General features: G+C 34.0%; 3 protein-coding genes and 1 long non-coding RNA gene across 5 annotated transcripts in view; 1 reads left to right on the plus strand and 3 right to left on the minus strand.

The window, feature by feature from the left end:
• ssp6 (short spindle 6) overlaps positions 1–9,613 on the plus strand; it is a 33,848-nt gene extending 24,235 nt beyond the window's left edge. Inside the window, exons 8-9 of the mRNA XM_065364799.1 lie at positions 6,753–7,031; positions 7,106–9,613. Coding sequence (XP_065220871.1) covers positions 6,753–7,031; positions 7,106–7,860 — 1,034 coding nt within the window. The 3' untranslated portion in view covers positions 7,861–9,613. The remainder of the gene's footprint in view (positions 1–6,752; positions 7,032–7,105) is intronic.
• Positions 1–20,889, minus strand: part of LOC135845931 (uncharacterized) — a 62,428-nt gene extending 41,539 nt beyond the window's left edge. The window contains exons 1-5 of the long non-coding RNA XR_010558863.1: positions 20,561–20,889; positions 20,125–20,366; positions 19,920–20,053; positions 19,526–19,838; positions 19,116–19,324 (exon numbers count right to left, since the gene is read on the minus strand). This is a non-coding gene — a long non-coding RNA (uncharacterized LOC135845931). The remainder of the gene's footprint in view (positions 1–19,115; positions 19,325–19,525; positions 19,839–19,919; positions 20,054–20,124; positions 20,367–20,560) is intronic.
• On the minus strand, positions 13,608–19,032 carry LOC135845926 (zinc finger protein 397-like). The gene is made up of 2 exons (XM_065364801.1): positions 18,594–19,032; positions 13,608–15,141 (listed from the first exon to the last, which is right to left on the minus strand). The coding sequence occupies exon 2, from the start codon at positions 15,095–15,097 to the stop codon at positions 13,913–13,915; it is 1,185 nt and encodes a 394-aa protein (XP_065220873.1). The 5' UTR covers positions 15,098–15,141; positions 18,594–19,032; the 3' UTR covers positions 13,608–13,912.
• Positions 20,890–21,098: 209 nt separating the features above from the next.
• LOC135845922 (uncharacterized) overlaps positions 21,099–25,805 on the minus strand; it is a 51,122-nt gene continuing 46,415 nt past the window's right edge. For both annotated transcript variants that reach the window (XM_065364796.1, XM_065364797.1), the window contains exon 9: positions 21,099–25,680. In XM_065364796.1, the coding sequence (XP_065220868.1) occupies positions 24,259–25,680 (1,422 nt within the window). In that variant the 3' untranslated portion in view covers positions 21,099–24,258. The remainder of the gene's footprint in view (positions 25,681–25,805) is intronic.

Genomic DNA, 25,805 nt, shown 5'->3' on the forward strand with positions numbered 1-25,805 from the left:
AGGTTTAAAAAAAAGTCTTTTGTCCCCCCCCCCCAAATATTTTTCCCCTTAGATTTTGATGGTTTTATATTTTCTTTCAAACAACGTTTATTAAAGAATTTTTGAACATCTCTGAAATATTTGAAGTTGATTTTTAGACTAGATATTCGAAAGTAGCAGAAAACCCAAGAAAAAGCTTTGAAATGTATTAAAATGATGTAAAAGCATTGAAAAAATCATCAAAAAGGATGGAAATTTCATCTAAATTTGACATAAATTGACAAAAAAGTGTTGAAAGGAACAAAGGATGAGCAAAAACACTCTAGAGGCTCCAAAACGGCTTGAAACCATCTCCAGTCGACTCAGCATGTTGAAATTAAAGTATGATGTGAATTTCAGCGTCCTATAGTTGTTCCATTCGATTGAAATTTTGTGAAAATTTTAATTTTTAAAAATATGTTGAAGGCTCCAGAACAAGTCAAAACTGTTTCAAAACCGTTCCCACTTGATTTGGAGAGTTGAAAATAAGATACTTGACAAATTTCAGCTTTCAAGGTCAATTTAGTAACATTTTTTCTACAGCATTTTTGAGCCAAAAATTAAATTTTTTAACCACCAAAAATCGAAAAATCCACATCAGCGTCTGAAATTTTGGCAGATAATTTTTCTGCCCCCCCCCCCAAACAAAAAAGTATTCAGATTTTTGAATCAATAAGAATTTTGACAACTGAGACCTCGCCTTCTGGAATTCTGGATTTCAACAGTGATCCTGTAGTTCAACGAAAAGCTCAATAGACACTACCTTCAGAGGATTAAATAGGCAATTCATTTTAGGAAACGTTAATACAGTTGCAGTTTACGAACAGTTGCTTTTTACTCGTTGTTGAAAAGAAAACAAGTTAGGTAGTGGAAGTATCCCTAAAATAACGAAATGATTGGAGTTAGAACTTTTGCAGGGTTTCGTGGCTTGAATTGTGAGCTCGAGGAGTTTGACTGTATGTTTAATGCAAATAAAATTACCCTTCTTCCAACTTTGTTGAAAAAAAAAATGCACACAAAAAAAATTTATGTATATGCTTCCAGGACAACTTTTATCTTCAGGAGACATCCTCAGGAACATTTCAAAGCAAACTAAAACTACAATAAAAAGTTGGCCTTACGAACAAAATGGCAGCCATTTTGATTCCAACATTGGACTCGTAAGAAATTTTTTCAACTCGACAAAGTTAGATCGAAAGAGCATGCAAAAATTCATCACAAGCCAAATTTCAAGAGCTGAAGTGAATTTTTCGATTTTTTGGTGAATCTTTGAAAATCCAGCCATCAAAAGTGAAAACAAATCAAAATTTAACCAAATTGATCTGGAAAGCTGAAATTTGGCATAAACCCTATTTTGGACTTGCTAAATCGATTGCAAAGGGTTTCAAACCGTTTTAAGAAGTTCTGGAGCCTCCAGCACATTTTTCAAACTTAAAATTTCCACTTTTTTTTCATCAAATGAAGTTGGAAATTGAAAATTCACGCTGCATTCCAACTTGAACACGCTATCAAGTCGACTGCAGTTAGATTTAAAGTCGTTCTGGAGCCTCCAGCAATTTTTTGAAAATTACTGGAGCCTCCAGGAAATTTTTGAAACTCGAAATTTCCACAAAAATTCATCAAAATTCAGTTGGAAAGTCGAAATTCATTCTGTAAACTAATTTCAATACGCTATTCAGTCGACTCATGGCATATCTTGTCAAAAAAGCCTCATATTTATAAAAATTTTCCTTTCCAAAAGTTGAATAATTTTTCCTAAAATTGTAAAACATCACATTTTCCCCAAAAGTTATCAAAAAGGGCCGATTTTTACGAAAATTGCTAAGGAATTCATGCGTTTTTGCCAACATATTCATAAAGTATCAATTTTGGCCTTGGCTGACTAAAAAATCATTTTTTTGCCAAAATAGTGGGAAAAAAGGTTCCAATTTTTTTCAAAATTCTTAGTAAGTCTCATTTTTTTCATTAGACAGAACAGTCAAAAAATTCTCATTCCTGTCAAAATTGTCAAAAAGTCCGAATTTGTGTCAAAAAAGCTCTGTTTTTCCAAAAAAAAACCTGCGTTTTTTTTAGCCGAAGTTGCCAGTCGTGTTTTTAATTTAAGCTGCAATAAAAAATCCTGTTTTCAGTTAAAAGTCAAAAAAAAAGTCCTGGTTTTCGTCAAAATTGATGGAAAAAGCTCCAATTTTTGTCAAAATCATCAAAAAAAATTCTCATTTTTTTGGCAATTTATGTCAAAATTGTCAAAAAGTTTCATGTTTTGCCAAAATGGCCAGAAAGTCCGTTTTTTCTGTCTATAAACTGTCGTATATAGTCCTGTTTTTTGTCTGTCAAAAAAACCTGTTTTTCTGCGAAAATTTCCAAATTTTGGGTTTCTATTTTTTCATTACCTCAACCAACCTTTCTAATTTTCTATTTATTATTCCCCCTCTCTATTTTTTCCAGTTCTCTTTTGAGAATAAAAACATTTTGACCCAAAAAATTCTGACGAATAAATTTTACGCCCGAAATTGATCAGGAAAACCGTGGAACATCGCAGGGAAAAACATTTTCTCAAAAGAGTGCGAACTGCAGGTAGATTTCAAGTTGTTTTGAAGCCTCCAATGTTTTTTTGGAAACTACTGGAGCCTCCAGCAGATTTTGTAAACTTGTTTCCTCAAAATATAATCAAATGCAGTTGAAAAGCCGAAATCCATTCTGTAAACTTATTTCAATACCCATAAAGTCGACTGCAGGTAGATTTTGAGTCGTTTTGGAGCCTCCAGCGACTTTTTGGAAATTACTGAAACCTCCAACAGATTTTTTTGATGCTTGAAATTTCCATAAAATTTTACCAAATGGAGCTGGAAACACAAAATTTACTCTGCACTCTAATTTCAGCACTTTATCAAGTCGACTGCAGATAGAATTCAAGTCGTTTTGGCGCCTCCAGCGACTTCTTGGAAATGACTGGAGCCTCCAGTAAATTTTTGAACTTGAATTGCGGATTTCCAACTTCATTTGATGACATTTTTGTGGAAATTTAGAGTTTCAAAAATCTGCTGGAGGCTCCAGAACTGCTCAAAACGGGTTGAAATTGTCTCCAATCAATTTGGCAGGTCGAATGTAGGGCATTATGCCAAATTTCGACTTTCCAGGTCAATTTGGTAAAATTTTGATTTTTTTTCTTATTTTTGGCAATTAAATTCGATTTTTAAAAATTCGCCAAAAATTGAAAAATGCGTTTTTTTCAACAACAAAGAGAGTACAATCTTATGTGATCAATCATAAATTAGTACTAGTTTTTAGAAGAAAATGTTATGAGGGGGGGGGGGTGTAAGGCTTGCTTCTCCAAAGCCTCCGAGGGCCATGAGGGTGCAGGAGCTGGATTGCTTTGGTGTTGATGTGGCTGTGTAGGCAGGCACTTCTCATGGGCATCCGCATAACATTCGCGTACTTCATCCACATAGGGAATACTCAAATCTGCATGCATAAGTATCATCATTATCTACTTGAGAATCTGCATGCATTCACAATCATTCTCAGTATGACATTTTGCCTTCTCTGTATCACCTGGCAATGACCTTTTTTTTTTTGCACAGCCTCATAGCACCAAACCTTATGTCCAGATAGGTCGGATAAATCTGCTTGTAGACCAGGATTTTGCAGCTCTGGTCCAGTTCCAAGTGCATCCCAATTAGTCGATATAGTTGCCTCACCTTTTTCTTTATCTAGTTGGACTTCATTTTCACATGGACCTTCCATGATAATCTAGAGTCCAAGTGCATTCCCAAGTATTTAGCTGAGTCAGCCTGTGGTATTGGCTAGTCTGCAAGATAAACCCTCATAGAGCGGTTGGCATGACGAAGAGTGAAGAGCACGTGCCTTGACTTTCGATGATTCAGGGCAATCTGCCACGTTCTTGCCCAATTGTAAATTTTTTCTAGTGACTTTTGCAGTATGTTGTTGGCACTGCTCTGGTTTCTGCTCACAGCCAAGACTGCAGTATCGTCTGCAAACGTTGCTGTGGTAGTACCTGCACGACAATTGTTGACGTCAACATTTACATCCACTACGTTTTTTTCCAACATAATGATGGAAAAGTGATCAATTAATTATTTAGTAAGAATCTTCTGTCTGTACAAAAGCCAGGTAAATGAAAATTTTCGAAATTTTCTCATTATTTCTGATACCTTGACATGCCATGCCATCTCAACATGATGATGTAAAATTCGATGCTCAAAATTTAAATTTACATCTACAACTATGTCAACCAATTTTTCAGAATTAAATTTTCTGTTTTAGTGTTTGAAAGTTTAGTAAACATTCAAAAATATGATCTTGATCAATGAGGAAAACAAATTTTTTAGGGCATTGATGAAATTATTCACTTTTCCACAGTTTGGAGTTGTAGATGATATGATGTTGATATTGTGGATGCATTTGTTGATGTGAATTTCACATCAACATTAACATCAACACGTCGACATGAAAATGGATTAGTTTAGCACTCTTAGTATTGCACCATCTTTGATATAAGGCATTTCTGTTCAACTTTTTGATTATACAGACTTTGCATCTGTACTTCTTTGGAAGTGGACTTTGTATCGATGCTGTTTTCAGCACAAGCAATAACCACATCAGAGGAAATCATTTTTGAAAAAAAAAATTTAAAATTTATAAACTCAAATTTTATAATTTTACAAAGCAGGAGGTCGACATGAATTTCGATGTGAATGTTGATCCATCCACATCCGTCACTTTTAGATGCCACTTATCGATGTGGATTTTGACCCTGTGTCGAGCCAATTGTCGACACCAATGCAGATCAACATCAGTCGACAATTACATTGACAATTAGCTCGACACAGGGTTGAAATTCACATTGACATGTGGCATCCAAAAGTAACAGATGTGGATGGGTCGACATTCAAATCAAAATTAGCATGGTCATTGTTTTACGGGTAGTATCATCAGTAGGGAGATCTTGAGTATATAGCAGGTATAGGAGGGGGCTGAGTTCACTAACTTGTGATACTTCAGCCTGGATCGTGCCAAATTATGACAAGGCTTCTTCATGACTGACTCTAACTAAATCGCCTCTCCTTCAAGTATGACTCAATTAGTCGACAATGGTTGCCTGGAAGAATTTTTGATAACTTGTAAATCAGTCCTCTGTGCCAGACTGTATCAAATGCCTTTGCAACATTCAAAAACACCGCCAAGCAAAACTTTTTCTCCTCTAGCGCATTTTCAATGATGGTAACTTAACTGCCCAATGAACCTGATCAATGGTCGAGCGTCTTTTCCTGAATCCAAACTGGCAGAGGGGTAGAGCAAAATATGCACTTTGGCACTTGAAATTTTTGCATGCTCTTTCGATCTAGCTTTGTCCACCACCATTTTGTTCGTACAGTCAACTCTTTTTTAGCAAGTCTGCTTTAAAATGTTCCTTATTGATGTCTCCTTCAAGAAAAAATTTGTCCCGGAGGGTTGGAAGGGGGTGGGTGGGGTGGGGTGCAATCACTTCATATAATCCATGCCACACAGTGGGCTGTGAGCACCCTCAAAATGGGCGTAATTCAAAAACTTACAATGAACCCTAAAAAAATGGTACAATGATATCCTCCCTTATATTTTTGGGGTCGCAGAATACAAATTTGACAATATTTTTTTGTAGGGGTGGGGGTGCGGGGTGAGGGGGGGGCGAAAAATTCAAAATTTGACTATAATGATGTGTGATATGTTGAAATGTATGTTTTTGAGGGTGTAGATCACGAATTTGACAATATTTTTTTCGTAAGGGTCAATGGTGGGGGCTGAGGGGGTGAAAACGGGTAAAAATTCAAAATTTGACTACATATAATGATGTGTGATATGTCGAAATGTATGTTTTCGAGGTTGTAGATCACGAATTTGACAATATTTTTCACGTAGGGGTGAATGGTGGGGGATGAAGGGGGTGAAAAATTCAGAATTTGACCATAATGATGTGTGATATGTCTAATTGTATGTTTTTGAGGGTGTAGATCACAAATTTAACAATATTTTTTTCGTATATGGGTGAATTGTGGGGAATGAAGGGGGTGAAAACGGTGAAAAATTCAAAATTTGACCATAATGATGTGTGATATGTCAAAATGTACGTTTTCGAGGGTGTAGAAGGGGTGAAGGTTGGGAGGTGAAGAATTTTCTATTGAGAAGCCGTCAAAGTCCATGGAGGAAAAAATTTGTAACATTTAAACAAAATTCACCATGATTTTTCACTATAATTGACTGTTGTGGTCGCTGGGGCATTTGGGGGCAAAAATGGCAATTGACACCTTGAAATACACTATCTTAAGAGCCGCTGGAATTTCCCGTGCATCTACGTGCAAACATTTGTTCTATATTCATATTTATGCAGCAGAGTAGGCAAAAAACGGAGTTTTAACTAAATCGATGAAAATTACTCACTTTTAGTTGAATCATTCATACTTGGTACATTTCAACATATCACACATCATTATAGTCAAATTTTGAATTTTTCACCCCCCCCCCCCACCCCCCACTCCTACAAAAAATATTGTCAAATTCGTATTCTGCGACCCCAAAAACATAAGGGAGGATATCATTGTACGATTGTTTCAGAGTTTCACAGCCCACTGTGTGCCGGACTATTATAAAATTGAGATGTGAGAACACATATTAAAACTCCAGGACTGAAAAAATTCGACATATTTCTACGCTGTAATATTCATTTTTCATTTTTCCAGATGCTCAGGGACACAGCGAGCTGAAAAAAGACGCTCACAAAATCACCCGAAGTAAATCCTACCATCAGCATATCTGCGGAGGCTGCTTGCGAGGCGAGAAGAACACACCCGAATCTCAAGAAAATGGCAGCTTGGAGGCTTACGACCTGGCCGGAAGCTCGTGCTGTGCCGCCGAATGTGTACCAACCCGTAGAAGACGATCACACAGCCATCATGCTCAAAAACTGAAACCCAGTTCATCCAAAACCTCTCTGTATTCCACCAACACCACCAGTAAAGGTAAAAAACACACACACATACAATACAACTCCAAGGTAAACCTCATCCTCATCGTAATATCTTAATTCTCGCAGAATACTCGGAAAGCCACAGCAATCGTTCGACCCAGGTCAACATCCCAACCTCTTTCCACAACGGTACCAGCAGCGGCGGTGGCGGCGGCGGCAGCGGTAGCGGAACCAGCGGTGTAGGATTTTTCCGCAAACACGCCAAATTCGAAGGTGTCCGCAAACTGGACCCGTCTTATCGCAACCTGGTCAGTCAAAACAGCCTATACTCCTGCACCTCGACCGAATTACCAATCAGCCACACTCAGGAGCAAACCGTAGCCTCGTACACGACATCTCTCAGCACAGACACCCTGTACTGGGACCAGCCCAGCAGTCTGCAGAGTACTCGTAAACATTCCACCAAATCGACCTCATCGTCTACTCGTCACCAGTACACCCAAGATCACGTGAAACCGGTCAAATCTTGGGATAATCTGGCAGCCAAAAGTCACAATAATTACAGCTGCGATTATCTAGACAACAGTGGCAAAAGTTACTCCACCAAGAACGTTTCTCAGATCAATTCCACCAATCGAGATAGATATTTTAATCAAACCCAATCTTCCGAGTCGCTATTCTACTCGCAGAATTTATCCGAAGGTAGTTTCAGTTGCGAGTATTTGAGCAGCGATAATCCGACCTTTATTAGTAACGAGGAAGGACGATTCGTACCCGTTATGCCCAGTGATCTGACCAATCAGAGGGATAAAGCCAGCCAAACCGATAGCAGTAAGAGACTGGTCGATGTGCCTCAAACTCCCGAAATTACTAGACTGTGATATCTCATGCATCGAGTATTTATTTTACTTACATTTATTAGCAACCTTCGTGCGATAGCATTTTCGAAAATTATTCACGATGAATTTTTTTTCTTCTTATTCGAGTATTTCGTGTGATTTAATCATTATTTTTTCATTTTTATTTCACCCCCCCCCCCCCCGCTTACCTATTTGCCTCACCTCTAGTTTCCAAAACCTTTGTTACAGTATAATTTTTATTTTTTAAATGTACCTAAGCAATAAGCATTAATTGATCGATGAAATACTCTCGTCCTTGGTTTTTCAGAATCCACTGTCTCATCTCATGAAATTCACTGAGAATTGCAGCACAGCACAGAAAGAAATCAGCCGAAAATTTCACCAAAAGGGACTAGAAAAATCACTAAAATATCAGCAAAAAATTGCCAAAATTTACTGATATTTTAATGAATTTCGCTGATTACGCTGTGCTGCAATTTTTACTGAATTACGTGAATTTTCTTAGATTAAAAATTGAGTCAAACTCGCAAAAAATATCACAATTCATTTTTGACTTTTGAATTCGTATTTTTAGAGACACATTAATTCATGTAAGAAGCTCTCATTCGAACTCAAAGGTCAAAAAAATCATCATTCGAAAAAAAAAATATTTTCCAAGGTTCATTTTCAAAATTAAGGACGATTGCATTTCATATTCTTCAATTCGAGCGTTGTCTTTAATGAAAGTACAAGGTAATTCGTGCCTTTCACCGGCTACCTCATCAATTCTCATCTATTTGCCTTTTTTTTTTTTTTTTTTGGATGAAATAAAAATCGCAGACTGGAAACGCTACGTTGCAGAAAACAAAATTTATTGATTAATTTCGCACTTGAAAGACTTCTTGGAGTACGAAAAAGGCAAAAAGTTGACAAATTGACGAGGTACCCGGTAGCTTGGCAATTGTTTCAATTAAAAACAACGCAGAAATATTTTACAAAAAATTTATTATTTTTCTCAAATCGAGGGTAACTTTTTTAATTTTTTGAAACACCTCTGCATATTTTTATTCCTCCCTTCACACTTTTTTTTTTGTTCTATAAATGATTGATCAATTTATTATTCATTTTGCATATTTTTTCAGCCACTTTTAAAGTATTAGAAATTACAACTAATGAAGCTTCTTTAATGTTATCAACATTTGTTACATTTATGTGAGGAAAAAAAATCAAAAATTCATTGTTTTTCACCTTATCATTATAATAATATTATTCGAATATCTATTTTGTGATAAAAAAAAATACCCGCATAAAAACTATTATTTTATACTTTTAGAATTTTTGTATTTTTTTCAAGTCACTAAACGTGACTCCGATTTTACAAAAAATTTTAAAAAATCAAAATATGTATCTATTTAGGAAATCATTGATCGTTTTGAGAACCTTGTACTTGTTGGTAACCAGAAACGTATAAGCTAGAGACTTCTGCCTGAATTTCAAAATGATGATTCTCGTGGGAAAAAATTTTCCACTTTACCCCTTTCCCCTCATTACGTTTCTGCCAACATCATAATGGTAAAATGAGAAAAATATGTGTCAAGTGTCATGAAATCTGATTATAGTGTTGTTGAAATTAATCGAATTTCAAAACTGCTTCGGGTTTAGTCGTATATAAATTATTATGTTCATCTAGTCAATGGAGACTTTTATAGTTGCATTATGCCAATTATAAGTTGTTATTTAAATGCGTATTTGTTCGAAATTTAAATAATAAAATATTAAGTATGGTTTTCGTTAATCTGTTGTTTTTCATTCTCTGCAGTGTGCAAGTGGAACAAAAAAAGCTCATCAGAGAGATATCAAACAGTAAAAGGAGGAGGAAGAGGAGGAAGAAGGGGAGTAAGAAGGGGAGTGGGTTGAACAGAAATCAAATTCAACTACGAAGTTCATTTCAGTAGCTTGAAAAATTGGTCGAATTGACAGAAAAATCGTTCAAAATTATACTAAAATTGATAATTATCATATTAATTGATATAAGTTATCTTCTTGCAAAACTTTGTAAAATATAATTACGATGAAAAAATTTAAAAAATTTGTCAAAAATTGTTCAAAATTTTGCAAAATGATTTAAAATTGACAAATATGTAGGCAGATGATTCAAAAGTTTCAATGAACAAAAATACTGTTCAAAATTTCAAAAATTTGCACAAAAATTGTTAAAAGTTAAAAAAATTGAAAAAAATTGTTCGAAATTGAAAATTATTGAGACTCAAAGTTTTTGAAAATTAATAAAATTATTCAAAGTAGCAAAAACTTCTTAATTTGACAAAAATTTCAAAAATTTGCACAAAAATTGTTAAAAGTTGAAAAAATTGAAAAAAATGTTTCAAAATTAAAAATTATTGAGACTCAAAGTTTTTAAAAATTGATAAAAATTATTCAAAGTAGCGAAAACTTCAAAAATTTGACAAAAAATTAAACATTTTAAAAGTTCCGGAAAACGTATAAAAATTACTCAAGATCTCAGAGAAAAGTGTTCAAAATAACAAAAACATGATCATAGTTGAAAGTTTGAGTAAAAATTGAGAGAAATAATCTTCAAAATTTGAGGGAAAAAACTATTTTAAAAATCGTTAAAAATAACAAAAATAGTTTGAAAAAAATTGATGCACGAACTTGACAACAATAGTCAAAATTTGTTCAGAAAAAAATGGTAAAAAATTCAAAAAATCGTCAAAATTTCGAATAATTGACAAAAATGATTCGAAGTATGGAAATATATTCGTACTCAAAGTTTTGAACGATTCATTGAATCATGATTCAAAAAATTCAAAAAATTGTTCGATGATGTAAAAAAAAGTTCCATTTGAAAAAATTGATCAAACTTTGACAAATTGATGAAAAAAAATATTTCAAAATTGAAGATTATCGAGATTCAAAATGTCAAACAATTTACAAAATTCGTCCAAAATATTGGGAAAAAACTCACACGTGTATTTGTGAAAAGTTCGAAAAAAATGTTCAAAAAATGTCAAAAAAATGAACGAAAATGTAAACAACAGACAAAATATCGAGGTTTAAAATTAAAACAACTGAAAAACTATTCAAGATTTCAAAAAAATCAAAATTCGAAAAAATTCACAAAATAAATTGTTCAAAAATTTTTAAAAAATCTTCGAAATTTGAAAAAAATGTTTTCATCTTAGACAAAGTTGTATCAAGCTGCGAAATATTATTGCTAAAAAATTCAAAATCTGTTCAAAATTGCAAAAAAATGTTCAAACTTGCAAAAAAGTGTTCCCAAATTGAGATAAATTGCTCTTTAGTTTCAAAAAGTTGACAAAAATGATAAGAAAATTGAGAAATATCGAGTTTCAAAGTAAATTGCACAAAACATTGCCTTAAAATCCAAAAAAATAGTTCAAAGTTGCAAAAAATTCTTTCAAGTTGCGATAAATTGCACAAAATTTCAAAAAAAAAAAATCGAAAAGTAGGTACAATGCTCAAAAATATTGTTCAAAATTTCAAAACTTTGCAAAGAAATTGTTCAAAGTTGAAAAAATTGACAAAAATGGTTCGAAATTGAAAATTATCGAGGTTCGAAGTTTTTGAAAATTGATGAAAATTATTCAAAGTAACGAAAACTTTGAAATTTGACAAAAAATTAAACATTTTCAAAGTTTTGGAAATCTTATAAAAATTACTCGAAATTTCAGGGGAAAATTGTTCAAAATAACAAAAACTTGATCATAGTTGAAAGTTTGGGGAAAAATTGAGAGAAATAATCTTCAAAATTTAAGGGAAAAAAACTATTTTAAAAATCGTTAAAAATTAACAAAAGTATATCGAGTTTGAAAAAAAATTGATGCGCGAACTTGACAACAATACACGAAATTTGTTCAGAAAAAGATGGTAAAAAATTCAAAAAATCGTCAAAATTTTGAATTAGTGACAAAAATAATTCGAAATAGGAAATACATTCGTACTCAAAAGTTTTGAACGATTCATTAAATCATTGTTCAGAAAATTCGAGAAATTGTTCGATGATGTAAAAAAAAAGTTCCATTTGAAAAAATTGATCAAACTTCGAAAAATTGATAAAAATATTTCAAAGTTGAAAATATCGAGGCTCAAAATTTCAAATAATTTACAAAATTCGTCCAAAATATTGGGAGAAAAAATTCACACACATATTTCAAAAAAATTGTTAAAAAGTTTGAAAAAATGTTCAAAAAATTCCAAAAAAAAAGGGTAAAAAATAGAAAAAATATCGAGGTTTAAAATTTAAAACAACTGAAAAACTATTCAAGATTTCAAAAAAAAAAAAAAAAAAAAAAAAATTCACAAAATAAATTGGGTAAAAATTTGAAAAAAACTTCAAGATTTCAAAAAATTGCTCAGACTTTTGAAAAATTGTTTTCATCTTGGACAAAGTTGCATCAAGCTGCGAAATATTATTGCAAAAAAATTCAAAATCTGTTCTTAATTGCAAAAAAATGTTCAAAGTTGCAAAAAATTGTTCCAAATGGGAATAAATTGCTCTTAAATTTCATAAAAATTGACATAAATGATAAGAAAATTGAAAAATATTGAGATTCAAAGTAAATTACACGAAATATTGCCTTAAAATCCAAAAAAAAAACATAGTTCAAAGTTGCAAAGAAATCATTCAAGTTGCGATAAATTGCACAAAGTTTGAAAAAATGACAAAAATAGGTACATTGTACAACAATTTGGTCAGAATTTCTGAAAAGCATTTTAAAAAAGATAAAAATGGTTTGAACTAGAAAATTATCGAGGTTTGATGTTTTGGAAAATACGTAATTAATAAAAATTGCTCAAAATTACAGAAATCGTGCGAAACATTGCAACCATTATTCGAAGTAGCAAAACCTTCAAAATTTGACATACTAAAAAAGTTTGAAAAAATTAACAAAAATGGGTCGAAAATGAAAAATTTATGCACAAATTTTTTAATACTTACTTAATTCACAATAAATTTATTCAAAACACTGTAGACCGTTTAAAATTGGAAAAAAGTGGTCAAAAATGCAAAAAAATTGTCAATCCTTCGAACAATTCACAAAAAACTCCGTTCAGGAAATTTCAACGATTGTTCAACGTGGCAAAAAAATGTTAAAAATTTGGAAAAAGTATTCAAAGTTTTGGAAATTGAAAAAATTGCTACCTAAAAAATGGTTTGAAAATGAAAAATTTTATTGTTTAAAAATTCAGAACAATTAAATTGGATAAGTCGCTCCAAATTTTTAAAAATTCACAAAAATGGTATCAAGTTGGCAAATATTGAACATCAAAAGTATCAAACAGTAACACTGCACAAAAATATTGACACAATTCTAGAGAAAAAAAATGTTCAATGTTGCAAAAAATTGTTCCAAATTGAGATGTAAATAAATGCTCCAAATGTTAGAAAATTGATAACAATGATACGGAAGTTGAGAAATATTGAGTTTCTGAGTCTCAAAGTTTTAAATAATGTACAAAAATATTTCATAAATTCTAATAAAATTCCTGAGTTGTAAACAATAAAAGTTGTTTTGAATATTGCAAAAAAAAATTCTTAAATATTCATTTGAAAAATAATATTTTCAGCTGAAAAATTTCGATCACGAGTTGTCCAAAAATACGCATTTTTTCGAACGATTTTTAACTAGTAAGTAATGCGATTTCACCCCCTACCCTCCTTTGGACTGGAGTAGGAAGCTTTCAAGGATAATAATACTTTTTAAAAACTAAAAAAAATGATTGCAACGGAAAATCCATTGCAAAAATACTCGATAATATTATTTATTTGTGAAACATAACATTAAAGAAAACGACTCTTATATCATTTTTTTGACTATGCACATTAATTCGTGCAAATAACTAAATTACAAAACATTCACATCTCAATAGCTACACTTACAAAAACACTCATTTTTCAAAACCTTACAATAAAACTAAAAAAAAAATAAATAAAATAAAATAAATAATACCTATTTACCTATTTAAAAATAAAAAATTCACCATATTTACAAAAATTGTACTATTTCCAAAAAAAAAAAAAAAGACGAATGAAATAATGATTTATACCTAATTAAGTAGACAACATTTCATTTTGAAAAGCAGTATATCGAAATCCACTCGTCCGCTTTGGTTTCTCATGTAACTTATTATGTTTAATGAGATAACTATTTCGAAAAAATTTAGCTTTACACAAGCCACACCGGTACGGCGGATGGAAATGTATTTTACCGTGTTTCTTTTTCACGTGATGCAATAAAATCGAATTATTCGCGTACATTTCCCCACACAATCCACATTTGAACGGAAGTTCTCCGAAATGATCCATCTTCGGATCCAAATTATTAGTCAAGTTTTCATGCACAACATCTGTAATATCTCCCAGCACGTTTCTCGTCTCGGTTCGTACCTGATTAACGATAGGCAAAGGTTTGCTAGATTTGGTTTGCTTCTTTATCCTCAAACTAAGCGTTCTCTTGGCTAAAATTCTCAAAGGTAGATTCTCCTTGTCACTTCCTACAGAGGTGAATGAACTATCGGCGGCGGGTAAATTGAACCGTAATTTTCGTTGCTTCACTTGCAACGTTACTGTTTCATTCAAAATACCGCAGCAGTCTGATTTCAGCGAACCTCTTTTCAGTATAGGTTTCAATCTAGGAGCAGGATTAATTATTTCGGGTTTCGTTGGCGCCATTTCGTCGTCATTTTGATGAATATATTCGCGAGTTTTCGTTCGTTCGTTGACCATCGTATTGAAATTCGATAACATCTCGTCGACGTTTTTCAAATGTTTATTCTCCAAGTGAATAAACAGTAGTTTTATCTGTTTCGAGGATGCTTTATACGGACAAAAACTACATCCTACGGTTTCAGCAGCTGCGTCATCCGAAGTACTCGAAGCTAGTCCTAAAATGCATTCTTGGTGTTTACGAATCACGTGCTTGGGAAGTAACCCGTGAATATAGAATTTGGCGCCGCAATAACAGCAAATATCCGTTCTGATGGTATCGGGGTTGGTTTTCGAGAGTAGTTTTACCTCTTGAGAATGCGATTCTTGGATGTGCGATTTGAGTAGAAATTCGAAACCGAAATCGAACAGGCAGAACGGGCAGCAGAGTCGTTTAGGGATTTTTCCAGCGTCGATGGCTAAATCACTAGCGATGGTGCTCAGATTGGAGGTAGAGGTGTTTGAATAGTTCAGCATGTCTGATGATTCTGATCCGGTGGCGAATGGATCGGGGTTTGATGCGACGTTCATTTCTGGCTTTTAATCGAAATGCGGGTGTAATGAGAGCTTATTATCTGAAATTTAAATATTCAAGTTTAAAAATTGTAAAAGTTGAAAAAAAAAAAAATGGGCGGATATGAATTTGAAATTATGAAAAATATTTTTTCAAGGCTCGTACTCAATTTGGAACAAAAAAAAGGTGACTATAGTAACTAAAAAAGTAACAAAACGTGAGCAAGCCTTCTTCAATACAGAAAAAAAAACAGAACAATACAAAATTGAAATGTTCTGGATTTTAATTTTAAAAAGTGAAATTATTTTGAAATTTTTTTTAAATAAAAAAACTACACTTTCGGACAATTTTTGACAACAAAGTGAGAATTATTACGATTTTTAGCAAAAAAAAAAAAAAAATTGTAAACAAGAAGCGAGGTTTTGGCAATTTCAACAAAAGAAATGACTTTTTAACCAATTTTGGAAAAAAAACTGAGACTTTTCGACAACTTGAAAAATAAAAGTACGATTTCTAAGAATTTTTCGAAAATGAAGAAACAATTTTTAGAAAGTTTCCCGTATATTTTAGGCATGATCATTTCAATCTCATGCATTCGATACTCTGATTAGATTTTAAATTATTTTTCCATCATTATAGTCCGGCATATGACAATAGGAGTAATTGCACCCCCCTCCTCCGATCTTCCGGGACAACTTTTTTCTTAAAGGTGACATCCTAAGGAACATTTTAGAGCAAACTTGCCAAAAAAAAGTTGCCTTACTTACAAAATGGCGGCCATTTTGATTGACAGGTCAGCCGAAATCGCAGATTTTGCGTTTTAACATAAGACTTGCACGAACTTTTTCAAACTTTACAAAGGTAGATCGAAACATCATGCAAAAATTTATCACCTGTCAAAATTTCAAGTGCTAAAGTGCGTTTTTCGATTTTTGATGAATTTTTGAAAATCGAATTTAGGCCAAAAATGAGGGAAAAAATCAAAATTTCACCAAATTGATCAAGAAAGCTGAAATTTGGGATATACCCTATTTTCGACATGCCAAATCGATTGGAAACGGTTTCAACCCGTTTTGAGCAGTTCTGGAGCCTCCAGCAGATTTTTGAAACTCGAAATTCCCACAAAATTCCATCAAATTGGAGTTGTAAAGCTAAAATTTATTCTAAAAACTAATTTCAATACGCTACGAAGTACTGCAGGTGAATTTTAAGTCGTTTAGGAGTCTCCAGCGACTTTTTGAAACTTTAAATTTTTACAAAATACCATCAAATGGAGATGGAAAGCTGAAATTTACTCTACACTCAAATTTTAACACCCTCTGAAAACGACTTCTGGTGGATTTCAAGTCGTGTTGGAGCCTCTAGCGACTTTTTGAAAATTACTGGAGCCTCCAGTAGATTTTTGAAACTTGAAATTTCCCCAAAATTTCATCAAACTGAGGTGGAGAGTCGAAATTCATTCTGCAAACTAATTCAATACGCTACGAAGTTGACTATTGGTCGATTTCAAGTCGTTTTGGAGCCTCCAGCGACTTTTTGATAGGTTGTACGACGTTTTTTTGAAAAATTGAAATTTCCTAAAAGTAGCTGGAAGCTTCAAAACCATTTGAAACCACCATGTAGTCTGCGAAGTAAATTTCAACTTGCCAACTCCATTTGATAAATCAATGTTGGGGAAATTTCAAGTTTCAAAAATCTACTGGAGGCTCCAGTAATTTTCAAAAAAGTCGCTGGAGGTCCTAAAATGACTTGAACCCACCTGAAGTCGTCTTCAGAGGGTGTTAAAATTGGAGTGTAGAGTAAATTTCAGATTTCCATCTCCATTTGATGAAATTTTGTAAAAATTTAAAGTTTCAAAAATCTGCTGGAGGCTCCAGTAATTTTCAAAAAGTCGCTGGAGGCTCCAAAATGAGTTGAACCCACTTGAAGTCGACTTCAGAGGATGTTAAAATTGGAGTGTAGAGTAAATTTCAGATTTACATCTCCATTTGATGAAATTTTGTGAAAATTTAAAGTTTCAAAAATCTGCTGGAGGCTTCAGGAATTTTGGAAGAAGTCGCTGGAGGCTCAAAAACGCCTTGAAATTCACCTGCAGTACTTTGTAGCGTATTGAAATTAGTTTTTAGAATAAATTTCAGCTTCACAACTCCAATTTGATGGAATTTTGTGGGAATTTCGAGTTTCAAAAATCTGCTGGAGGCTCCAGAACTGCTCAAAACGGGTTGAAACCGTTTTAAATCGATTTGCCATGTCGAAAATAGGGTATATCCAAAATTTCAGCTTTCTTGGTCAATTTGGTAAAATGTTGATTTTTTTCCTCATTTTTGGCCTAAATTCGATTTTCAAAAATTCACCAAAAATCGAAAAACCCACTTTAGCACTTGAAATTTTGACAGGTGATAAGTTTTTGCATGATCTTTCGATCTACCTTTGTAAAGTTTGAAAAATTTCGTTTAAGTCCTATGTTAAAACGCAAAATCTGCGATTTCGGCTGACCTGTCAATCAAAATGGCCGCCATTTTGTAAGTAAGGCCAACTTTTTTTTGGGCAAGTTTGCTTTAAAATGTTCCTTAGGATGTCCCTTATAAGAAAAAAGTCGTCCCGGTGAATCGGCGGGGGGGGGGGGGGGGTGGGGGGTTTGCAATTACTCCTATTGTCATATGCCGGACTATTCAAGGCAGAAAAAAAAACAGAGCAATACAAAATTGAAATGTTCCATGGTTTTTAATTTTAAAAAGTAAAATCATTTTGAAAGTTTTTTTTAATAAAAAAGCTACTTTTGGGCAATTTTTGACAACAAAGTGAGAATTAGTGCTATTTTAAGCAAAAAAAAAATTGTAAACAAAAAGCGAGTTTTGGCAATTTTAGCAAAAGAAATGACTTTTTAACAATTTTTGGCAAAAAACTGAGACTTTTGGACAACTTTAAATAAACGTACGATTTCTAGGAATTTTTCGAAAATGAAGAAACAATTTTTAGAAAATTTCGTGTATATTTTAGGCATGATCATTTCAATCTCGTGCATTCGAGATTCTAATTACATTTTAAATTATTTTTCCATCATTATTAAAACAATCAAGCATCAGAATATTCGCCTCAATTTTAATTAAGTATGTAAATTTCATGAAATCTCGACGATTTTTTTCAGCCATGTCAATGGAATTTTTTAGTTTCTTTCTTCGATTAATTTGAAATAATATTGAAACAATTTGCCAAATGGAACTAAGTACTTCAAAAGATTGTTCGACATTATTCGTAATATTTACATCACAATATGAGAAAAAAAATTTTCGTTTCAATTCCACTACCTATAGCGTACATTAAAAATAATAATAATAAAATGAAGAATAATTCATCAAACTTTCAAATTCATACGTCCCAAACACCAAAATTATTCGAAAAATATTTTCCATCACGATACTTATATCCGCCGGTATATCGAATTCGATATCTAAAATCAAATATCATCGTATTTAAAAATAAAACATTGAAACTAAACCACAGACTACTTACTTCTTTGATGAAATCTTGTAAAATATTTCGTAAAACAATAAAAATATGAACAAATCAACTAATTACAAAAGCACAATAATTATTCCATTGTGAAATAGCTCATAGCTACCGTTTAAACACATAATACGTTATACGTTAAATATCAAACACTACTGTTGGTAAACGGAAATCGGTTTATCGGTATCAGATGTTACGAATACGAGCAGTTGAAATTAAAATTAACGGTTACACGCAACACATGCGGGCAAAAGGGAGATACATTCGCGAAAGCGTTAGGTTGGGTAACGCACATGGCAGCACTGAAGGTATTAGAAGGGCATTGCCGACCGACGGAGTGAAGTGGAGCAGCCAGCTGATGGCGTTAGAAGTTTGAACCATGCCACGGAGACGAACACGAGGAAACACGACTGAAATTCGTCTTTACTCACGATGAATATATACACATCACATAGTAATTTGAACGATAAGCTTCGAGTAATATTACGCTAATTTTCAATATCTAAATTCACAAAGAACACTTACCCAGATCATTACTCATCGTTCAACGCTGATGAATCCGATATTCAATCCTTTCTTCGTTCAGTTTAGCGGTAGGTAATCGCATTCGAAGTCAATCTTTTAAAAATCAAATTTCACGATGCAGTAATAAGACTTCTACTTGACGAGTACGAGATAGTGGCAAAGAAGTCTGCTCTCGTAAGTCATCACTAGTTCGATTTTCTTCGATTATTCTGTAAAGAAATAAAAACCGAGCTATCAAAAACCATTAAAACAAACCTACGACAGAAACAAATATGCACAAAAATTATTTCAGGACCTAATAGAATTTTCATTAGTTCTTATTCAACGTTTAAATCTTTCCAATCGTTACTAATCAACGATCGTGTAAACAAACAAAAATCTCGAGTACAGAAAAAATTCAGAATACCTACCATTATCACAAATTGTACTAGGTACTCCTCGGATCGAGATTTCAACAGCTGTTCACTTCAGTTGCAGTTCACCATCATCGTCTATGACTTTGCCATCTTGTTTTACGTCGTTTTCAGTAACAGAATTTCCAGGATCATAACTCCAGTATGATATTCGGTGTTCTATGAAGGTACTCGGATGACATAAGCAAAGCGAAGCCATTCCTGTTCATTTTCTACTGTTCCAGTTCACCGGTGATGATCTCATCCAGTAAGTTTATCAAACGTAGAACACTTTTGACCGGTGTAACGAAAGTAAATGTAATCGAACAACCTATTTTCCAAAATTGTCAAGATCTGAGTTGAAGTATTACAAATAATCCATTATAAAGTTCACGAGTAATCAACAAGTTACCAGTTCTTCGCGAATCCAATCATCTGCAGTCTCCTTCGTAAACAAAAATGTCGAATCTAACGACTAACGACGAAGAATTACTCAGCGTGAGTATTTTTACGTAAAGCTTCGAACTGATCGTCGTAAATTTCTTTCTGAATCCAAGAAACCCATATCAAGTAATAAAAATAAAGTAACTTACTTGTTGAATATGAGGAATGCTTACCTATATATACGTATAAAGCTGGATAGGCCTACGAACTGACGCTTGATATTCGAACGCTCGGATTTCACGTTTCATTTTCCGCATAACGAGTAAATCATCAAACGATGAAAGCTCGATATATGTATTCGTAAATAGAAGCGATGATTACTACCACAATAAATTCCGGCGAGGATGAATTTACGAAGAAGGTTCTGCTATAATCGTATAGCATTTTGCTTCTCACTGATCACTTCGGTTAGTTTCTGTAAACGATGAAAATGGGTTCGGTTTCATTTTGAAAACGTGGTAGATCATTAAACTACTCTTTTCACGAAATATTACTGGAAAATTTAAGGATAAAATTCCAAATCTGATCGATTCCCTTTGAATTTCTTATTCATTGGGTGAACAAATTGGAGGGAAAAGACCCATCAGCGTAATAACGAATAATACTTACAAAATGATGCATATTTCAATGGAATAACACTCCAGTATTTAAATACAGCTTTTGAAAGCTGTATAAGAACCATTTTCATCACTAATTATTTAAAATAATCCGGTAATTAATCAATTTTTCAATGAATGACTCAACTCACTGGAATGGAATGTTACAACTTTCAGGTTGCGTCGCTAGCGCTAGAGTCGCGCTACGCGATTATCGATAATCGATTTTAGATTCTCTGTGTTGATTGGCTGATTTGTTTGTTTACTTTTATTTCGACCAATCACGAGAAGAAAATTGAAATTTTTTTTCAAATTTGAAAAAATGTTTGAAAAAACTAAAAAAGGAATCAAAAATCTGCAACGTAAAATTCAATCAAATAAAATCAAACTACTAAAATGAAAAGTTACAAACAATTTTACACAATATTGAATGTTCAAAAAAAAATGAAAAGAAAAAAGAAACCGATCCGATACCTAATCTGGGCTAATCATAAAAAATTCTCCACTAATCAAAATTCAGAAAAAATGATGCAAAAAAAATCACACAAACGCAAAAACTTGAAAACTATAATAATCAACGTTTTTATATGTAAAATGTTTTCAAAACATAAAATCATTTACATTTATTACAACATAATTAATATCGCAGTTATGAGTAGTTTATTTGAATTCTTCGATCTGCATATTTTTTGGTAAATATCATCGCGATGCTTTACTTATAAATGTATACCTAATCGTAACTATAATATTATATACACATACGTGGTTCAATATTTTCAAAATTTTAGTACAAAATTAAATAATCATATATACATAGACGAATTTACAACATAGAAATGATTTCTTCATGTCTCTCTAACATTAAAAAATATGTATACTATAAGGGAAGGGGAGAAAACCTTTAATACACGATGAAGACAACAATTCGCGTCTTGGTCAAACGCTAATGAAAAAATAAAGGAAAAAGTTACACAGTATAAATGTTTACAAAAAAAAAAAAAAATCCGTAAAGATATGCTTGGAATAATGGTTAAATATTATTTTGCAAAAAAAAATACTTCGTAGTATAAAATTAATAAATTCTCATAAGTACAAATAATTAGAATATATTACAATGTAAGTCGAAGAGAAGAGAAAAAAAAAGAGAATTGTTTACAATAATAATTTCAATAGTCAAAATAAACATTTCATTAAACAATGACTCGTATCACTGACTACACAATCGCAAACGCAAATTTCTAAACATAAACTATTAAAAAAAAAGAGAAAAAAAATACACATAATTAAATTAGGCATTTTTTTGTTTAAAATACTCAAGTTGGTAGTTAATTTCTCGTAATATCTCACGATTATCACAAAATCAAAATTAAAAAGTATACTCTTTCCAAGAGAAAAGATCATCTAGCCCATGAAAATAGAAAAAATGTAAACAATGATAATAATTTTTAGTCTGGCAAGATTCACGTTCCGATAATAACGCATAATTTACCTAATTAGAATGCAACCTATTATCGTGAAATTATTTAAAACGTGGCGAAAAAAAAACGTAAAAAAACAGCGAATAAAACGCCTAAATAAATAAATAAATAATACTACTTAAGAAAATTAAACAAAAAAAAAAAAGAAACACTCATCAGTTCAAAAAAGCATTGCAATAAAAAAAAAATCAATTAGAAAAGTAAGGAGAAAAAGTACTCGATCTTGATACGCGTATTTTAATCTCCCTGATCCGAAACAAACAGAATTGGTCAATTCGTGAAAGAACTGAGAAGACTTCGCTACGATCGTATCATTTGAGCATCGAAACAAAAAATAAAACACAACGAAACAGCAAAACAAAAACTTCGAGGAAAACAAACGAGCGTGTTTTAAGAGCAATGACTGACGCAGGTACATCAAACCGAAGAGGAAAAGCGAACAGAGACGAGATCTTTTAAATGTACGTATTTCCCATCTGAAGAATTTTTTAGTCGAACGAGAGTGATTGAAAAGGAAGCAACAGAGAGAAAAAAAAAGGAAGAAAACGTACTTCGGCGTTTAAATTTTGAAATTTTCATCTCACAGAATCGATAATTTTGAACTTGGAAACAAAAATCATAAGGGCTGATACAACGCAGAATGTGCTAGATCTTTTGTATGTATAAAAAGGATAACGAAATTTCTTTTTTTCTAAATATTATCATTTGAACAAACGAGGCGAGTTCGGGGGAGGGGGGGTGCTGAAAAAATGGAGACCGTTTTCTAGAAGAATCTGATCATGTGACCCACTAGACCCCAAAACCGAAATTGGACACCCTGAAGAGAGGCTTGGGGCTCAATTTCACTTCCAGAAACTGGAATCAGCTTGAAGCAAAAACCAAAACCGAGCTGAGGGGCAGGGGGAGGGGACCTCGAAGCCCAAAATTTTGAAACCAAAATACATGTTTTGAAGATGAAGACGACTTGAAGCTGTTCCTTCGACCCCAAAACCAAAATTGGGCACTTCAATTAAGGGCTTGAGGCCCAAAATTTTGAAAAATTCAACGTAAGAATCAAATTACTAGTTTTTACTTTTTTCAGAAACGCTAGTTCTGAGTCTGGAATCAGTTTGACCCCAAAATCAGAACCGAGCTGCCAGAATCTCAAAGGGGAAGGAGAAAAGGAACTCGAGGCTCAAAATTTTGAAATGGAATCCGACTATGCAACTCAATCGACACTAAAATTAAAATCGAGCTTCTATGGCTGTGTTCGAGGGGGGGGGGGGTTCAAAATCTTACCAAAAACCCAAACTGACGACATTTTTGGAAATTTTAGATCTAAGTACTCCTCGGAGAAAACCAATTTTGATTTTATAGTCCAACTGATGCCAGAATCCAAATCAGCACTTTCAAATACTTGAAATTCGGAACCCCAAATCTCCATTAAGAGGCTGAATTTTGTTTTTCGAGTCGAAGTGATCTTGATATTTGGAAATTTTTCGCAATTTCTCCCTCCCCCTCCCCTTAGGAATTCTCGAATAGAGAAATCATCTTTTACGAATTTCAATCGAACACTATACAGAAGAGGGGAGGAGGAGAGCTCTTCAAATTTTCAATCAATGAGAATGGAAAAAGCCACAGATGACACCTTACAATCACTTTGAAGGGTTTTGGAAGATAGTTAGCTCGCTATATCGAAATCATTTTGCTTCAAGGATTCAAAGACTCGAGTTTGCATCGGAAAAAATTAAATTCAAAGGCTCACAGTTCATTTTGAAAAAATTTCTGTACAAAACAATTAAAAAGATACCATCAGAATAAACCAAAACCCAAAAACCATCTCACTTTACGATTAAAATAACTATTTTTTACAAACGACTACAATCTCCTTCGATTTTTTTCTTCCAAATAACAAAATTGTCAACTCGAATCCAATAAAATGCAACACTAGCGCTCGCGTTGGTCAATTGAAAACTTCAGACTCGAAATGAAGGCAACCCCGATCAAATGAAAATTTCATCCTCGTTCGTACAAAAATTCCCAAAATCGCCACACTGTTTAAAACACACGTTAACTATACAGAAAAAAAAATCATGACAGGTAAAAAAAAACAAAAAAAAACTAAGCAAAATACAAGTTAAAAAATCTATAATTTGTAGATTAAATTGAGACCATTAAGCGTCGTTTACTATACTTCAAATTAACGTGGAATTATTGGCAGTACACGCGGTATAAACACGGGCGAAACATCATTTCACGATGGAAGAATAAACACTTCTTCGTTATCGTTGTCGTCTTCGTCGTCGCCGGATTTACGAGGAGAAGCAGCAGCCACCGCACCTGGATCAGAGTCGACGATTTCAACAGCACTATGGTCACTGTCGCTATCACTCAACAGACTAATGACAGCCTGCGGTTTACTAGGAACAGGAGCAGGAGCGGTGGTTTTCGGTTTAGCAGCAGCAACTGCCCTCGCACGAGCCGCCGCCGCGCCGGGACCGGAGTAAGTGGTAACGCTTTTTGTAACTTTGACGGAGCGTTGGCTAAAAATCTGCACCACTTTAGGAGCTCCGGATCGGTTGGCAGCTGTAGACAGGCCGACTGGTCTCGGTGCTCGAGCACCAATCGAGGTACTGCTCATCGTAGTCACGGTTTGATGATTGAACACGGTGAACGGTGCACCGGCTTGAGATGGAGATGGAAGTCGATATCGAGGAGTCTGCGTTCTGGTCGCCGAAATATGGCCCGTTCCTCGGCTCGTACTCGTTGTGACCGTACGTTGTTGCGATATCATCGTCTGAAATCCGGATAATCCGGACATGAAGTGATCGTTGAACGAATTCGACGACGAACCCGGAACGCTTCTCGAGGAATAAGCAGTCGTCGATGGTCTTCGATCATCATCGATCACGTTCACCACGTCATCGTCCGAAGAAGACGCGTCCATCTCGTTGCTATCGGTGGCGTTTTTACGAGCATTTTGTCTAGCCGCGTTACGACGACCTCTCGATATCAGCTTCTTCTGTTTACCACCACCGTTGACTACGATAGCTGGACCTGGACCGGGTTTGGGCGCGATCTTCCGAGACGCCGCCGCCGTAGCGACTTTACCAGCCTGAGCTTTTTTTCTAGCGAAAAGCTCGCTCTCTATTCTACGTTTCTGGTACACGGTGTTCAGTTTGAATAAGCGTGGCTTCTTCATAGCTTTGGCGCCTTCATCCGAGTCTTCGGCTGCCGAGAAGACCACTTCGGGCGGAACAAAGTTCTCGGTATCGGGTTGACTGGAAGTAGCGGCTGTGAAGGTGTCAACCGGTTCGGGGCGTTTCGTCTCGACGACTTTGTACTTGAAATCGTCGCTTAAACGGTGTCGTTTGATTTCGATGAAGAATTCGTCTAAATTGTATTGTTTTCGTACCTGGTCCGAGATCAAATTACGATCGAACTTGGTCAATTTAAAAGCGTTCTCTTTATTCGGTAAACGGTTAAATGATTTTAAATCTAAACGCGATAGTATTATCTTGAAGCTTTTCAGGTGTTTTCCAATCAAGTGCGTTCGGAATGCTTCGTAGTTGGCGAAGTTTCCCATCAAACAGGCGCATTTGCATATTTGCTCGTCACCGTCGTCGTTGTCGTCGGGTTTTTTACTATTATTACTACCGTTGTCTTCACAATCCATCTGTCAATGCATTACAAACACATAATACATACCCAGGTTAATACACACGATTGCGCCACGCGTTTAGTTTCCTTTCTTTTACACCTGTAACCAATAAAAGTGTACCATATTTTCAATTTTCTTTT

This window comes from Planococcus citri, chromosome 4 (genome assembly GCF_950023065.1).
Source record: "Planococcus citri chromosome 4, ihPlaCitr1.1, whole genome shotgun sequence".
NCBI classification, from domain to species: domain Eukaryota; kingdom Metazoa; phylum Arthropoda; class Insecta; order Hemiptera; family Pseudococcidae; genus Planococcus; species Planococcus citri.